Source organism: Tachypleus tridentatus, chromosome 12 (genome assembly GCF_004210375.1).
Source record: "Tachypleus tridentatus isolate NWPU-2018 chromosome 12, ASM421037v1, whole genome shotgun sequence".
NCBI lineage: Eukaryota > Metazoa > Arthropoda > Merostomata > Xiphosura > Limulidae > Tachypleus > Tachypleus tridentatus.
The window spans coordinates 108,095,759-108,114,240 of record NC_134836.1 but is presented as its reverse complement, the minus strand read 5'-3'; the positions used below and the strand labels follow the sequence as shown (position 1 = coordinate 108,114,240).

At 35.7% G+C, this 18,482-nt stretch overlaps 1 protein-coding gene and 1 long non-coding RNA gene across 18 annotated transcripts in view; one reads left to right on the top strand and one right to left on the bottom strand.

Moving 5' to 3' along the window:
- LOC143234292 (uncharacterized) overlaps positions 1-2,231 on the bottom strand; it is an 82,911-nt gene extending 80,680 nt beyond the window's left edge. For 14 of the 16 annotated variants that reach the window (XR_013018587.1, XR_013018588.1, XR_013018583.1 and 11 more), the window contains exon 1: positions 2,093-2,226. This is a non-coding gene — a long non-coding RNA (uncharacterized LOC143234292). Of the gene's footprint in view, positions 1-2,092 lie in introns of all 16 variants that reach the window. The other 2 variants (XR_013018584.1, XR_013018595.1) reach the window with 1 other exon arrangement.
- The window catches only part of LOC143234291 (uncharacterized), a 68,905-nt gene extending 51,189 nt beyond the window's left edge, over positions 1-17,716 (top strand). Inside the window, exons 7-10 of one of the 2 annotated variants that reach the window (XM_076471537.1) lie at positions 4,485-4,661; positions 9,531-9,789; positions 14,711-14,848; positions 16,939-17,716. In XM_076471537.1, the coding sequence (XP_076327652.1) occupies positions 4,485-4,661; positions 9,531-9,789; positions 14,711-14,848; positions 16,939-17,348 (984 nt within the window). In that variant the 3' untranslated portion in view covers positions 17,349-17,716. The remainder of the gene's footprint in view (positions 1-4,484; positions 4,662-9,530; positions 9,790-14,710; positions 14,849-16,938) is intronic. The other variant, XM_076471538.1, reaches the window with a different exon arrangement.
- Positions 17,717-18,482: the final 766 nt, after the last annotated feature.

Genomic DNA, 18,482 nt, shown 5'->3' with positions numbered 1-18,482 from the left:
TTTTTGTATCGAATGGCCAAGATCTTTGGAGTATGCCAATCAAAAGTCAGTTACTGTATAGTTGCTCAGTCAGTGGAATCAAAGGCATGAAAATCTCTTTCAAATTCCACTTAAGACACGCGAATCATGCAGTAAATACACGCAGATTGCGTAAGTTCTCGTAATAATCGCAGCGTTAAACATGTAAACCGGGAGTTATCGATTTCAATTTTACTTCATTCGATAATTTATCGCATGACAACTATTGATAATCAGCTGTGATAAAAACAAATTCACTAGTTTTGTTCTGCTCAGTTCTTTCTATTACTTACGTTTCTTACGCCAGTTAAGTTGAGAGAGAGACAACTGTAATGTTTAAACATATCCGAGTATAGCTCTATAAGTGAACGTTAATTCCTGAGTTCTTTGAGTCAACTAACGATTTAACTAACTCAAATAATCGTTTGAGCGAAACTTTAAGAACCCTCATACTCATTAAAGGAAATTAATTACTTTTTAAATAGGCACTGCTTCAAATATTTGCATTAATGAAAATATCAGTTTTGAACAACGTGCGCGGCATATTTTTATTATTCTAAGTTACTCAACTTTTCAGTCGTGATTTTGAATGTTTGGTTTTAACATAAATACAACATATGTTCTGTCGAAGCAATGTTTTCAAATTTACCTCTCGAAAGAATTTACTTTATCAACATATTTTTTCAGCTGTGATTAAAACTTCGAGATTTCATTTATTTCAATCACACAGTTGATGTTTTTTTACGTAATTGTAAAGTTATATATATAAATATGTTTTTTCCATCTACGTTGAATCTAATTGTTGATTGGGAAACATGTTTTTAAGAGTACTTTCGTGACTTTGGCTAAAATAACAGAGTAATTAGAAACTTGTTAAGATTATTTTTAAGTAAATGTTTTGCTTTAATATTACTAACATTTTATTTTGTTTTTTGAATTTCGCGCAAAGCTACACGAGGGCTATCTGCGCTAGCCGTCCCTTATTTAGTAGTGTGAGACTAGAGGGAAGGAAGTTACTTATCACCACCCACCGTCAACTCCTGGGCTGCTCTTTTACCCACGAAGAGTGGGATTGATCGTGGCATTATAACGCCCCCACGGCTGAAAGAGCGAACATGTTTGGTGCGACCGGGATTCGAACCCGCGACCCTTAGATTACGAGTCGAACGCCTTAACCCACCTGGCCATGCCGGGCCAGAAAGATTAAAACATAGTGGTATCGTTTGAATTTCACGCAAAGCTACACGAGGTCTATTCGCGCTAGCCGTCCCTTATTTAGTAGTGTAAGACTAGAGGGAAGGCAGCTAGTCATCACCACTCACCGTCAACTCCTGGGCTGCTCTTTTACCCACGAATAGTGGGATTGACTGTAACATTATAATGCCCATACGGCTGAAAGGGTGAGCATGTTTGGTGCGATGGGGATTCGAACCCGCGACTCTCAGATTGCGAGTCGAATGCCTTAACATACCTGGCCATACCGGGCCTGATATTGCTAAAACGAACTCGTAAAAAGCTACTTAATTAATTAGTTTATATCTACATGTGTCTTAATGTTCTTAGATTTTTCGATTGGTTGTTTAGTTAAGCACAAAGCTACACAGTGGGCTATCTGTGCTTTGTGAACCACTAATATCGAAACCCGGTTTATTAACTTGGGTAATGTTTCAAAATAAAAACAAATGTTCGTTTGTTTAGGAAAAAGGTGTTTCGTACAGATTCAAAACAAAGAAATCTCAAAGAAAGATATTTAACAATAACAACAAAAAACACCAAAGAGAAATGAGTAATTCTGAAATTTTTGTTTGAAAATTAGATATTTTTCGTTCATCGTTTAATTAAAGTAGACCTCTTCAAGGCAAGAAACATTTTAACACAAATGCTAAAAACTCTAGTTGTATAACAAAGATCGGAAGTAAATTTTCCACTTTCATTTTAGAGCCAAAAATCGTAGAATAGAAGAAACTGCATATCAGTATAAATAAGGGGAATCCGTAAGCTAAAAAAACAACAACTGGCAGGACATAAGCTAAATACGAGTATAAATGGAAAAGAAACGTAGGATTAGTCCTACCTCAGTTCATCTTGAGCTCTGAAGATCTAATAGGGCCGTCCTCTCACAGTTCTAAAGGACTAGTAACAGCTCAGATTGTGACAGAAACTGCTACGCCGTGTTTCCTTGATGCGCTGTAAGGTGGCGAACTGAAGTCATGCGGGTACGTACGTATAATGTACAGTTCGAGAGCTCTATGCATAATACGGAGAGTACAAAGGTAAGAATTACTTTGCCGTACTTGGAAAATTTTAATGATATTATTCGTGACCATAATAGTGAATATTCAGGTTTAAATTGCCTGAGAAAAAATTTCAGACGCGTCCCTCATAAAAGCAATAACCAGAAAATAGAAAAACAAACAAACCAGAACCATGGTAAGAAACATTGTCAGTTGTAACCGTGTTAGTCTACATGTTTTTTAGTGTAAATTCATAATGTTGGATAAACTGTGAATTTAAATATGAAAGTAATCATGACCACAGTACAATAATTTGCATTTCTTCTTCGCAGAGGTTTTTTTTTTACGAACACATGTTTATGTGTGTAGATTTGTTTTTAATATATTTTGTTCTTACTTGGAATTTTGCTTTGTTTTTTTTTTCTATTAGAGATTCTCTGACGAATGGGATTATAACTTATATGAAATATTTGGTTATTTCAGAAAGGTGTATAACTAAGCACGAGGTTTTAATGACTGGAGTTATTGGTCTGCTGTTTGTTTGTCTACTTTTTCAGTGTAAATTTAAACAATGGGCTAACTGCGCAGGGTCCGTCACGGGGATTGATCCATAAGTTATAAGGTTATAAGCTCTCACGCTTTTACGCTTTTTTTTTTTCAGGAGAGAATATGAATTACAGAAGAGGTTAACAAAAATATTTGTTGTTTGTACAGAAGAGACTAATAAAAATAGTTGTTGTTTGTGCAGAAGACGTTAACAAAAATAGTTGCTGTTTGTACAGAAGAGGTCGATAAAAAATAGTTGCTGTTTGTACATAAGAGGTTAACAAAATGGTTGTTGTTGTTTGTTGATTTTTTGCGCAAGGTTACTCCAAGACTATCTGTACTAGCTGACCCTAATTGATAAATGGTAAACTTGAGGGAAGCCAGATAATTAACACCACTCACTGCCAGTTCTTGGGCCGATCTTATCGAACAATGGGATTTGACTGTCACGTTTATAATGCACCTACAACTCCAAATTGCAGAGCACAACTTTTCCGTTACGATAATGAAACTCGAACTTTGGATCCAAAGTTCAAGAAAAATACAAAACCTTTATTCTATATCAAATTTCAGTAAACCGTAAGGGGCAGGGAATAAAGACAGGTTGGGATTTGTGGAGATAAAGAAACAGCATACATAATTAAAAGTCTTAAGCAACAATTCAATAGAACACTTCTAATTCTCAAACTACTGGATCATACTTATTTTGACGTATCAGGATTAAATGTCCCAGTTTACGGTATATATTGTATTTTAATCACAGACTTTTATATTTCAGATAAAAGTCTGATGAAAACGTATAAATTTGATATGCTGCCATGCGTAGTTCTGTTAATTTCATAAAAAACTATACAATGGGCTATCTGTTATCTGTCCGCCACGGGTATCAAAACCCAGTTACTAGCGGGGTGTGTCCACAAACATACCGCTGTGCCTCTGGAGGGAGTCTATTAGTAATATCTTTGTTTAAGGGCTGAACACAGCTCAGTGGTTAACGTGCCGGTCTGCGGTTCGTGTCTCATTAAAACACCAAACAAATTGCGCACCGCACTCTAGGGCCGCGTGCGCATTATAGGAGTGACCATCAAATAACGCTATTCGGTTTTACAAAGTAGCCTAATAATTGGCGGTACGTGATGTTGACTAGATACATCCCATGACTTGAAAATTATGGAATATTAACAATAAGAAATCCGTCTTTATTGAAGTACTAGTTCGCCACACAAAATGTTTATTCTGTAATTAAACATGGTATATATTATTCTGTAGGATTAGAGGCTTAGAGATACGGTAGAGGGAATTATGTTACGTTTCAAACGCATAAATTAATGTTCCACGAATGTGAATTAACTGGCTGATTTATGACCATACAATTGATTCTTCCTTAAGATTTTATTTCATTCGTTTCTCGAATAATTAAGTAACGTTTCGCGAAAATCAACCAATAAATTTCGAGAATTTTACCAAGAATAAGATCCGAAACAAGTTGAAGGAAAAGGAAAGCCGCTTTCCTGTGGATAAAATAAAGAAAACTGAGTTCACATGTGTTACACGTTTCAAATGTGTCAAACAATTTTTCGTCATTTGTGTTCGTTGCCAAAGGGTCTAGTAACATACTGTTGTAAAGATAGATTTATTTTAAAACATGTTTCATATTTTCGTCCTATGTTTTTTTTTTCCTTTAAGGAGAAGTTATTACGACCTTATTTTGTATCCTATCGAGACCTTCTGCATCGAAATATAGAAGAGGTGGTGAGGCAACTAGCCACGACAGATCCAGCCTATTTCCTGTCAGTTCTGGAACTGCTACAAGGGCGCAATTGCTCCCGTGTTGACTTTAAGCAAATTGATGTGATGTTTAAGGTAAAACTATCTTTTCTTATTTTATGGCCTTCCTCATGTGGAAAGATACAATTAAGGCGTCGGAGATGGAACGTCAAATTATTGAAGTTTTATGTATAGATAAAGGAAAGCCAATGAATTAATGTTCTATACACGCACAGAGGGTTCGGTATGTTATATTAAAATTATAACGAGTTTGGAACGTCACAGTGTCGTTTCAGTTAATGTCGTTATATCCAGTTATATCTGATGACTGAATCTTAACAATAGGCCTGCAGCCGAGATTTTATTGTAAAAGGCTCAGTCGTAAGGCTGTCTTGCCAAGCATACCAGTCCTCCCTGCTCGCTTTCAATTATCTCTTTCAACAGTCAAGGCGTATGAAAGTCCATAGGCGCTGCGTCTCGCAAGTTGTCAGCATGTCTTCATATGTAATGACATAAATGCCTATTTGATTCTCCAGTTGCTTGAAGTATTCAACGATTGAATAATGGTATGGTTGGAAGCCTTATTTTGGTGATCTCAGACACTGTTGACCTCATTTCCAGAAGAAGATATTTTTTTGATTATGCTGTGCACTGTTTTTTGGGAAGAGTTAACGGCTTTTACTACTGGTGTTTATCTTCACAGATTTCCACCTGTTAAAAGATGGCACGTTTGCTTAGCGTGATTAGGGCACGACGTATTTCATGTGTCTTTGTGGATTGGTCTTGGTACCCCAGATTGATCCCTACCACTGATAATGGATAATGAAGATCCCTGCCAGTATAATGGAAATCCTTATTTTGAAAACACTAAATTCTTGATCTGAAAACATCTTAATGGTCTGAATGAATAAATATTATGTACTAGAAAGGATTGATACAGCAAATCCCTCAAAATGACCAATTTTCGGTGGTATAATACTATCTATAAAACTCCAAGCAATGTCAACGTGTAGTTTTGATCCACGCCGTTCCATTGCAACTTTATTTTGCGTGACTAGCTAATTTACATTACATAATTTTAGTATAAAGTATCCAACCCTCTGTTACAGATTTTGTTTTGGTATAACTTAAATATATTTGTCAAACAATACTTTCATTTACAGTCTTTATTTAACAGAATAAGTCTCCTGTGTACTCTTTATATGTTACTTTTGTATTTAGGAAATGCACAACGGATGCCTATTTTATGAAGCAAGGCAAATATAATTATAATATCTAACATATATTTTTAGAAATAGTAGAATTTTCAGTTCTTTTTTAACTCACAGTATTTAGTTTTGGTACAACTGTACTTCAGTTATCAGATAGAAGTGACCATTAGGGTTAGAACAACAGGTTTTGGCCTCCTTTCAATAATAACTCTATTATTTTGTATATTTAACCCTCAAACAACCGTTTTATTTGTGAATACGGTTCCTCACTGAAGAAGACATCGTATTGAGTAATATCATGTTTCTACCTGTGGCAGCATTTGGTGTACATAAATCACCAAAACAATCGGGTGAAACAATTATTTTTCGTAAGGAATCACAATAATAGTTAAAGGGTTTAATTGTAATATTGACGAACTTGCTTTGAATATTTTGTACGACAGCTGTGTTACTATAAACCAACAAAATATATAACCAGTTTGGTGCACAAACAGTTCAGAAACCAACAAAATATATAACCAGTTTGGTGCACAAACAGTTCAGAAAAATTGTGTTTAAAATCATATGAAATAATTTTAAGTAATTCCAGGGATTATGAGGCTAAATAGAAATGGTTTAAAAGCTCTAACACTTTCAAACGGTGATGTCTTTTTACATGAGGTGAAAATCCTCAATCTGTGCGTGAGGTTAATTAAGAAACCAAAAACAAGAGTTCAAGTACAAGTTGCATGTGTTTCAAAAGTTTTTTAGAACAGCTGAGAAAAAAGAAACTAGCTCGAAATGCCAAGAAAGCAATACACGAAACTGCACGAGACGAAAACTGCACGAGAAGAAAGCAAATAGAAAGAGGCTAAAAGAAAAAAATAATTAAAGAGGTCGTGAGCCACGAGATTTGCAGAGGAAGATACGTAGCATTCTTGAACTAACAACATTCAACATCATAGAATTAAATAGTTAATCATGGTGCCTTAAGGCCCTGTTCACAGTATACTAACTGTACGAGTGCGGGTATGTTGTACTGCAATCTCTGTTTTGTCATATTGATTAAAGTTTTATTTGTTTTTTGATTTTCTGTTGTCGATGCAAGCGTCACCTATATCACTCGGCGTCTGTATATACCATGCGATACCTTGTCAACCTGATTTGTGCTGTCAAACCGGTGTTTTTAAACCTGTAGTAATTTTGTGGTTGTTTTCGAAATGCCCGTCTATCATACTTATTGCGTTATGTATTGCAATAACAGTAGCAATTATTAAAGCATTCGTCTCTTCTTGTCATTCGAAAATGTGAATGTTTTCCTTTTTAAATACGTAGGAATATGTACATAACTTTGGTTGGATAAAACCATTATCGAATGACACTCAAGGTTTTTGTTTTTATTTAGATTAGACTCTTATGGACATTGTTGACATGTTCCAGTTTAATTTTACATTGTCGATTTATTTTGTTTCTTGAATTTCGCGCAAAGCTACACGAGGACTATCTGAGCTAGCCTTCCATAATTTAGGGGTATAAGACTAGAGGGAAGGCAGCTAGTTATCACCACCCACCGTCAACTTTTGGGCTACTCTTTTATCAACGAATAGCGGGATTGATAGTCACATTATAACGCCCCCATGGCTGAAAGGGCGAGCATGTTTGGTGTGAGGGGGATTCGAACCCGCGACCTTAAGATTAGAAGTCGAACGCCACCTGGCCATGCCAAGCCTACGTTGTTGAAATGTTATGGTTTACCTTTACGTTGTTAAGATGTCCTGGGTTAATTTTGTTAAATCAAAAACAGTTTGGTTTCAAACTGTAGCATTTAAAGCTTAAAACTTTCCTTCTATTTTGATTGATGTTTGTCCTCGCTATCATAATATAAATTTAAACACGAGTGACAAATGGAAAGAAAAGCTCGTCTTTATTCGTCATTCGCTCTCAGTTTTAATATGAAAGATATTCATAGCCTTGCTTTTGTCTTATGGAAACATTTACCAAAGTTTGAATTGCATTAATGATTTCTTACGTGGTTACTTTGCATTGAATTTAAACATTTAGTCACGCAGGTTTACCTTCCTTTAAAATGAGAGATTAAATGTTACGAGGGAAGTAAAACTATATTCTGTAGAGGATATACATGATAAATAACTAAGTGAACTGTCTTGAGGTGATACCTTTGTGGACAAAGGAAACAAAACAAGTCATTTCATGGAATTCAAATTTCAAATACAACAAAAATATCAATAATTGGAGATATAATTTACTTACTGTCAACAAATTTTTCGTGGCTCAAAAAATAATGTACATCAATTTTACATGGTCTATTTATTAAAATTACAATATATTTAATAAAGTACGTTAATAATTATTAACATGAAACCGTTCAGAGCACTAGCAGAAGGTACTGACAGAGTTGTACGTGATAGTCACTCGACACTTCGGGTTGCAGTTGACAGGTTCAGCGGGCAACATAATATCAGGTTTGTTATTACACGAATCCTGTTTTGTCAGCTTCTTTTAAAAGCACATGGCTGTGACCGACGGCTCACTCGTGTCTATGATAAACAGAGCAACCCAATAAGCCATTTCAACACGATTACTTAAGTAGGCTTAACCCTTGCCTATTACATGGATGGTGAACATAGCAGATCGTGTTTACCCTTCATCGGGCGTACCAGGATACAAAATGAATAAGCTATTGAAATAACAAACTGGTTTCGAAGATCAAAACGGTAGTGTTATTGTTGACTGTGTGTTTTCTTATAGCAAAGCCATATTGGGTTATCTGCTAACCTTACCGAAGGGAATCGAACCGCTGATTTTAGAGTTGTAAATCCGAAGACATACCGCTGTACTAGCGGGGGGGGGGCTGTTGACTGAGGACCTTACAGAATTATTAAATGATATAAGCAGGTTTGTTTGTTTGTTTTTCAAATTGGAAAATTACGTGACTGGCTTACAAAGATATTTCGACCAGTAGCAGCAGGTTAACTTCGGGTTATTCGGGTTATCGTCAGTATCAAATTACAAAGAATAAAAATTTTTTACTGTCGTGACATCAGTGAAACGTGCGCACGCCATGGATCACGAGTGTAATAATGCACGCTGTAAGCTACAACGCAGCATCAAACGCAAACTATAAAAAGCAAGAAATAGAAATATTTTTACGCTTAATTTTGATTTTATTTACTGTTGAAACAAAATAATTTCAGGTACCTTACACAAGTACACCTAATTATATATTTTATTCGTAGGACAGAGGTTTCCAGTGTTTGTTTCAATCCATGAATCAACTGAGTAGCCAAACAACTTGTTGGGATCCATGTCGATATGGACAACAGGGTTTAGTGTTATAAAATATTTGAATATATTCTAATGATAACTTTTTGTGTTTCTGCAAAAACATATTAGGTTCGTTATTCGTAAATAACTTTAAGGTAAAAATTTGTTTGGTTTATTGAGTCTGAATTTACAGCAAAACCCCAAACTTCTAACGACCCATAATTAGGGAACCGCAGATGTAGGTAGTTTTAATTCAAAGACTGAATGTTTGAAATTTAATAATTTCTTTTAATTTTCTCTTTTCTTATATTTCAAGTTTGTTAAAAACCATTGTACCTTCTGGTAATTGTAGTTTATGTTGAATACGTGTTACTGTGGATCTAAAACTAATAATTAGTCTCAAAAAACGAACGATAAAAATATATTTTATTTATTTGTATTTCAGAAAAAAATAAAGCTTAATATTAAATATCGTGGAATTTCATTACAGAGCCCTGGGATAGAACCTGTGGTTAAAGAGTTCTGGAGAGTTTGGGGACATGAGCAGATTTCGAGACAAGTTTTTCCAGTAACTGTGACAAATGTTTCGTTAGCAAAACCCTTGTACAACGCTATTCCAGGAATGTTCAGAACACTACCAGATGTCTCTAGTGGATCTATTAATATCAATGCTTTTCCTCACGTTCCGATAAAAGAAGGTCTTCATAGCGTTATTAAGTGTCTTAAGACACAGGATATATCGCAATCAAGTAAACTTCTACATGTATTTCCCATTATACCTTCCAACGCAGATGTAAGAAAAAAGTTTGTTTGTTTGTTTGTTTGTTTTATTTAATTCGCTAAAAGCTACTCGAGAAATATCTCCGGTAGTCGTCTTTAACTTTGAATAGGCCCGGCATGGCCAGGTGGTTAGGGCGCTCGTCTAGTAATCTGAGGGTCGCGGGTTCGAATCCCCATCACACCGAATATTCTCGCTCTTACAGCCGTGGGGGCGTTATAATGTGACGGACAACCCCACTATTCACTGGTGAAAGAGTAGCCCAACAGTTGGCGGTTGTGCTGATGACTAGCTACCTTCCCTCTAGGCTTACACTGCTTAATTAGGGAGAGCTAGCACAGGTAGTCCTCGCGTATCTTTGCGCGCAATTCAAAAACCAAACGAAACCCTATTTTAAAGTGATAGACTAAAGAAAATACAGTTAGCTAACACCATCCACCGGCAACTCTTGAGCTACATTTTACCAGTGAATATAAAGATTAACTGTAACATTACAACGCCCCCATGGCTAATAAGGCAAGCATGTTTAGGAAAGGGATTCGACACTGCGAGTCGAGTTCCCTAACCAGCAGGCCAAGCCTATAATATATTTATTGTTTCTGTACCTGTTAATTCTGGGCTTGGTTAATGCATCAACATTTGTTTTCTATATTGTTAACTAAACTCGAAAAACAAACAAACAAACAAATTATCAGAGGTAATGAAAGTGTTTGGTAAAGCTTATAGTTTATCAACTTAATTTAATGTAAGTTAATGATTCCATAGAAAAATAATTCAAGTCCAAATATGTTATGTATCAACGTATATATCTGTATTTCTTAGAGGTTTTTCGCTGATTTCCAATACAAATGCATTGTTTACTTTAGTAAAAAGCTCACAAATCCATAGGCCAGGTGATTAAGGCGTTCGACTCGTAATCTGAGGGTCGTTGGTTCGAATCCCGGTTACGCCAAACATGCTCGCCCTTTTAGCCGTGGGGGCGTTATAATGTTACATTCAATCCCACTATTCGTTGGTAAAAGAGTAGTTCAAGAGTTGGCGGTGGGTGGTGATGACTAGCTGCCTTCCCTGTAGTCTAACACTGCAAAATTAGGGTTGGCTAACGGAGATAGTCCTCGTGTAGCTTTGTGCGAAATTCAAACCTAAATCTCTGACGTTTTATCGTAAGGTCAAATACAATAATGCACAATATTCAAGGAATACAAATTTATTTATGTGCCATTTTGTGTCTGTCTACAACCGTAAAATTCTTGAAAGTTACTTTAAGTAAATTTGTCTGCTTGTTTTTTCAAAAACATATTTTTATAACATAGGTTTCTAAACTTGAACTGCGTGGATTCCTTATGATTAAGCCCCCCCGCTAGTGCAATCGTATGTCTTTGGATTTACAACGCTAAAATCAGCGGTTCGATTCCTCTCCGCGGGTTAAGTAGATAGACTAGTTAACATTCGGATTTCTGAGCTTTTATGATACAAATTTCCAGACTTGAACTAAATCGATACCTTGTGAATGACTTGACATTCAAATTTAAGTGATTTTTTTTCAGAAACACAATTTTCCAGCTTTAAATAAACGGATTCTTAACGAATGATTGTTACTATTTGAATTTTGATGTGAACAGCAGCTAGTGTAAAAAAACAACACATTTTTACCAACATGAACTGCTCATTGTGAACCAATTGGTTATTAGCTCAGAATATAATGAACAATTTCAGAATTGTTTACAAAACTTGGGCCTTGAAATGTTGTTTAGAAATCATAGTAAATTACCTACCAGTATCGTTTGGTAAAATAGTTCGTATATCAGACTAATTTTGTGAGAGTCAATAGTTCATCTGTTGTTTTACAACAAACTTCTGATACGGTAGTGATAACTATTATAAGAAACTTTTGATATGCTAGTAATAACTTGCTTGTTTGTTTTGAATTTCGCGTAAATCTCCTCAAGGGCTATCTGCGCTAACCGTCCCTAATTTAACAGCTAGTCATCACCACCCACCGCCAACTCTTGGGCTGCTCTTTCACCAATGAATAGTGAGACTGATCGTCACATTATAACGCTCCCACGGCTAAAAGTGCGAGCATGTTTGGTGCGACGGTGATTCGAACCCGCTACCCTCAGATTACGAGTCGATCGTCTTAACCGACCCGGCCATGTCGGACCATAGTAATAACTATCACAATAAAACTTCTGATACTGTAGTAATAACTGTTTCAGTGAAACTTCTGATACATTAACAATAAGTATCACGATAAAACTTCTGATAAACTAGTAATAACCATTGCAACAAAACATTTGATGCACTAGTAATATCTAAAAGTCTAGTGCTGTTAAAAACACAATTTAATGTCTTTATCATCTACATATCTCATTTCATTATACTTTATACAAGAAAGCAGTTTTCTTTAGTTAAACTAAAATATTCATTACATGATACACCTTCCTGTAGTCATTATAGCAATAACTTCTCCTTGCTATCAATGTCCATTAGTGTATTTCTTATGAGGATATTAAAGACACAGAAATGTGTTATAGCTTGCCAACTAACTTGGACGCGTGCTTAAATTAGAGTTCCTCCTCTGTCATCAATGATATATTTTGTTGTTTTATGGTAAATGTAACTGTCATTTAATAACACTAAAAGACTGTAACAGTACTTGCAGTATTACTGTAAGTAGAGGGGTTTACTTATGTTTTATTACGTGTAGAGTATGGGCTAAGAAATTTCAGAACTATGTTACAAAATATTTGGAAAGAAAAATGGCGTTAATTTTAAAATTCAATTCCACTAATGTATTCTGTCTGTTCACTTTAATAGTACTTATTTTACTAGTGTAAGAGTAGAGGAAAGGCAGCTAGTCATCACCATCCCCGCCAACTCTTGGGCTACTCTTTACCAACGAATAATGGGATTGGCCGTCACATTATAACGCCCCCACGGGTGAAAGGGCGAGCATGTTTGGTGCGACCGGGATTCGAACTCGCGACCCTCGGATTACGAGTCGAACGCCTTAATACGTTTGGCAGTGCCGAGCCTCCAACAGTAATCATCAAGCATTGATGGATTCCAGTTGCCCTGATATCGTTTTTCCATTGTAGCAATGTCCTGGTGAAACTGAAGATTTCGATGAAACAGTACGTGATGGGCAAATTTAGATGTGACTTTCGTGATCAGCAGCCAAAAATCTGTAATGAACACCCAACAGTGTTCAAGAAGCAAAAACTTTGTTGTGCAGTGTAATGAAGCCAAAAGCCTTCGCGTCAAAAAAATTTAAAATATCGTATTGTCGCCATAGTCCAAATAAATTATTTAATACAAACATCCTAAAAAGTTACTTTGAACTGAAATTTGTTGATTCATCTGGCAAGGAAGTTAATTGAGATCAGTGTAGTGTTCTTTGAACCAATTTTGGTGAATATGAGATTGGTAGATTGTTATAGTATTGCTTGGAAAGGCCCTTATCCATCAGGATGATAAATAAGCATTGTTGGCAGGTCAATATTATTTACCCTTTAAAAATATTAAAAAACTCAATTTCTGTCGTAAATCTATTTCCCATATTTTTACAACATCCTAAATACTTTGCAATAGTTCAAACACGTAATCAGGGTAAAATGTCTTATTATTGTTTTTAATAATTTAACAACAACAAACACAGAATCAGTTTTCACCCTAAGCAGTAATAAAACCACACTTTTCTGATTATATATCTGGTTATCAGACAGTATATCGATTGAATGTTTTTGTAAGGTCCTTCACGTGGTGCGGTAAGGAATTATTGAAACCTAGAAGTTGGTAAAATAACTGATTATAAGGGACACACTCGTATATTCCTCCAGTATGCCACCAGAGGTTGACAGGCCATAATTTTTTTTTCATTTCCATTAGCTGCTGCTTGACTTGATAGGCTGCATTCGCAAATTTATTTGAACAGCAGATCAAAGAAATGGTCTTTGTTAACGACGCTTATGTTTGAATGTATATTTATCTAGTAGTATTACATATTATATAAAATATGCCTTGCAGGATGTTAGCTCAGGATGCAAAACTAATGCATGACACTGAATGAGCTTATAAAATATTGTTCACAAAACATTAGATTATATCGTAACGTGTATGTGTGTTTTCTTATATCGCAACCATATCGGCCTGTTTGCTGAGTCTACCGAGGAGAACTGAACGCCTGATTATAGCGTTGTAAATTCGTAGACTTACCGCTTCACCAATGAGGGACATGGTGACGTGTTACTAATATTAAATTTTGACCCATACGTAATTGAAATGTTTGTGTTTTCTTATAGGAAAGTCACATCGAGCTATCTGCTGAACCCACCGAGGGGAATCGAACCCATAATTTTAGCCTTGTAAATCCGAAGACTTACTGCTGTACGAGTGGGGAACATTGTAACATGTTACGAATATTAAATGTTGACCTACTTACGTAATTTTAAATCTGTATGTTTTATTTTAGTAAAGTCACATCGAGCTATCTGCTGAGACCATCGAAGGGAATCGAACTCCTAATTTTTAGCGTTGTAAATCCGTAGACTTATCGTTGTAATAGCAGGAGGGAAGATGAAATCAAATAGTTTCGTTCGCAATCAAGAAATCATTACAATCCAAATTGAACAAGAAAACATGTTTGCAAGTGAAAACGGCTGAGTCTTTTTGTTGAAGTATTGCTACAAACAATATGATTACAATTCTATAACATTTTCCCGGAACAATAGTTAAAATTACTCACAAAATCATATCACTGATTTTAACGAAAACTATGAATTAAGACAATTAATTACAAATAATTAATAACTCTAACATTTCTATATTGATAGTTATTTTCTTCAATTACGAGACTACGTGTAATAGTTTGTTTATTTTCCTGCCCTCAGAAACGAAATCGGACTTGGTTGATACAAAGCCTCGTTCCTGTGTGTGCAGTGTGTGTAAGATTCCATCACTGGCCTCAAGGCCTTCGTCTAGATTAAGAATGTATGGAGAATTCAACGTCAAAAATAACCACCAGACGAGTAAGTACCACTGTGTTATTACATTTATTATTTTGCATGAACTTACAAAGGACTCTTAGGGCTGGCATGGCAAGGTGGTTAAGGCACTCGACTCGTAATCTGAGGATCTCGGGTTCGAATCCCCGTCATCCCAAACATGCTCGCTCTTTCAGCCGTGGGGGCGTTATAAAGTTACGGTCAATCCCACTATTCGTTGGTAAAAGAGTAGCCCAAGATTTGGCAGTGGGTGGAGATGACTAGCTGCCTTTTCTCTAGTCTTACACTGCTAAATTAGGAAAGCTAGCGCTGATAACCCTCGAGTAGCTTAGCGCGAAATTCCAAACAAACTAAATTTAAACTATACAAAATGCAATGCGTTCATAGTTTTGATACGGATTATCTCTTGTTTATTTTACACGGGGAAGGAACTTTGGTGATTTTCTTTCTTTTTTTAAGTGTAAACACTCTATCTGTCAGATATTATATACTCATTACTTAAATAATACAAATGTGTAGTAGGCAACACAAATGTTTAGTGAACAACATAAGATATAAAAATATAAAATGAAATTTTCAATTTTAAAAATTAAATCAATTTTGCTTGATGAATATTTTTGATGTGTGTGTGTGTTTCGTTTAGCAAAGCCACCTGGGGCTATCTGCTGAGTCCACTGAGGGGAATCGAACCCATGATTTTAGCGTTGTAAGTCCGTACACTTGCCTATGTACTAGCGGGGGACTACTTTTTGATAACCGAAGAGGGCGCTCTCTTTATTAAGTTGTATAATTACTTATTTTCTCTGGAATGTTTCAAGTTAGCATTTTATTCTCACAAAGATATTGTGAATTTTTTTTTTTTTTTAGAATTTATAACTTTATTGCAAAATGCGAAAAAGAGTACTTCTTTGTAAAAGAAGAAAAGAGCGCAGCCTGGTGTTAACTTATCGGACTTTGGATCGAAGGATCCGAGGTTCTAGAGATTATGCTTCTGATCATTTACTGCATTTTCAAACTGTGAGAGCGTTAGAAATGTGAAATCAAATTTCGATATTAAGCTGACGAGCTCGTCATGGCCAGGTGGTTAAGGGCGCTTGACTCACATATCTGAGGGTCGCGTGTTCTAATCCCTTTCAGCCTTGGGGGCATTAGAATGTTTACGTTAAATCCCAATATTCGTTGGTAAAAAACTAGTCCAAGAATTGACGGTGGGTGTTTATCACTAGTTGCCTTCCTTCTAGTCTTTCACTACTAAATTAAGGACAACTAGCGCAGATAACCCTCGTGTAGCTTTGCGCAAATTTCAAACCAAATCACACTAATCTGACGTTACTGACTCGTTGGAAACTTTTAATGAACATTTTGCTCTATCTGTTCAGTGATGTTGTTTTATCATAAAGCTACCAAAGGTTTGTCCACAGAGGGAATCCAATTCTGGATTTTAGTATTGTAAGTCCGTAAAATATGTTTCGATCCGTCACGGGGGGAGGTAGCCATTTGGTATGAAGTGCAAAATATTCAGAAAAAAATCAAATGTTGCAGGTGAAGTCAGTAAGTAAAACAAAAACTCAAAGTTTAGGTCACCATACAGTTAATACACCCCGATGTTCCAAAATACTTCATAGTATTTATGGAAAAAAGCGTTGAAACGGATAACCTTTTAGATTTTGATATTATGAAAAAGTTGAGAAACACTGGAGAATATTTTTTTATGTTCCGAACATTCATAAACATAAGTACGATCCGCTCTTACTCATCTTATGTTTGAAAATACATTTTTGAAATCTTTGTTCTAACTCAGTATTTTGTCTTATTTTGCCACGATTGTTGTTTTGCGCTAGAAAAATTTGAATACTCGGGATAATATATAATTATGAAAATCTGATTGGTTTACACCAGGCCAATGAGACTTACTTCCTGTTTTGAATTTATATTCCATTTCATCACCTGCCTTTATCTCTTCATGTAATTATACAAACAAGTGATCCGTAAAAACCTCTACTGACTAAGCTTTCTTTGCTTAGAGAAATTTGTGTGTAGAATTCGTATAGATTTAACAGTTTAACTTTGTACTCCTATTGAAAACTCAATAACTCTTAATAATGTTTTCCTAGGTCCTCCTCAAGGTTCGGCATTCCACTTACCAGTTCATCATATAATGTCTGCTGAGGACTCGCAGGAAAACCTTCCACACCATTCTTTCCGCTTTTCTTCGACATCTGTTTTTCCATATTCACCTTTTACGTCCCAAAGGAATCGATTCAGAGAATACCTAGCGATAAAGAATCACGCATCCTCTAAATCAATCGACTTTCCCTATGGTGTACCTACTGGACACATCAGAGCAGCTTTCGTGGAGCCACGGGCGAGTGACGTGTCTATCCCGACGTCTGTGGTACAGCCTATACCCCACTATCTTTCTTTGGGATTAAAGTCTTATGAACCGGTTATGAGACCCTACTCCATGATAAACAAAGTAGAATACCCAGTAACGACTGGACCTTATCAAAATGGTTTCGGATGAAACCTTAAATTTGTATAGTAAGTAATTCCTGTTAATGCAAAAACATGTAGGGCCTTAAGTATTGGCAGAACACAACACAAAATATAAGATATTGACAGGAGATACAAACGAAACGCTGGAAACGTAAGATGAGTGACGGTTGTGAATTTTTAAGTCAACAGTATAATGTATTGTCAGCTCATATGAAAATAAAATATGAACGCCATTTTTCATCATTAAATTTTAATGGAAACAAAATACATGCAGACATTAAGCGGTTTCGTCACCACGTTCCTGCCCATTACTATTTTAATTCAGTCCAGTAATCCGTGTCATTCACTAGAACAGTTGAACTCTGTGGAAATAAAATATATATGTATTTCGTCGTATATACATGTCTGATAGTTCGTTTCAAAAGGAAAATACAGACACGTCCGAAACGCTATATTGAGACCTTAAAATTCCCTTGTATCATAGGTGTTCAAAAATGTGCTTTAAATGCTACACAAACGGTCGTATCTAATCATTAACCCTACAGAACACACCGTGTAGAAAAAAAACTTCCTTCAGAAACTTCCCGGTTTTGTTTCTTTACCTCTCACATTTTTTTACGTACCCCCTCACCCCTCAGATCGTCACATTTGTAGTTACTACTTGTATTCTTGCTTAAACCATCTAACTGATCATGAGATAATAAGTTATGCTTAGTTTCAGCACTTTGTTCAATATATTTCAGTTGAACAGTAGAGCGAGCTATGATTTTAATGCATAAAACTTGCATATTTGAGATAAGGCAAAATACGCGAACCCTTACAAGTTTACGCCGTAAAAATTAGGGTGGTGTAACAAAAAAAAAACTTTCTCTACAAAAATAATTAAAAATTCAATTCGGATAGATCTAAAGACTTGTTTTTGTCTGATGCTTTATAATAAAAAATCGATTTCTGTTTGGTATGACTTCTTACGTATCTCATTAAAAAAACGAATGTAGCCCTCGTTTAGCGTTGCGCGAAATTCAAAACAAACAAGTAAAATAAAAAAATTAAAAAATGAAAAAAATTTGTGTCGTTTTGTATGCATTTTTTTATCAGTGAAAACGTAGTTTTTTGTTTAAAAACATATCAAGGCCTTTAACCAGTGAAAGCATAACTTCAT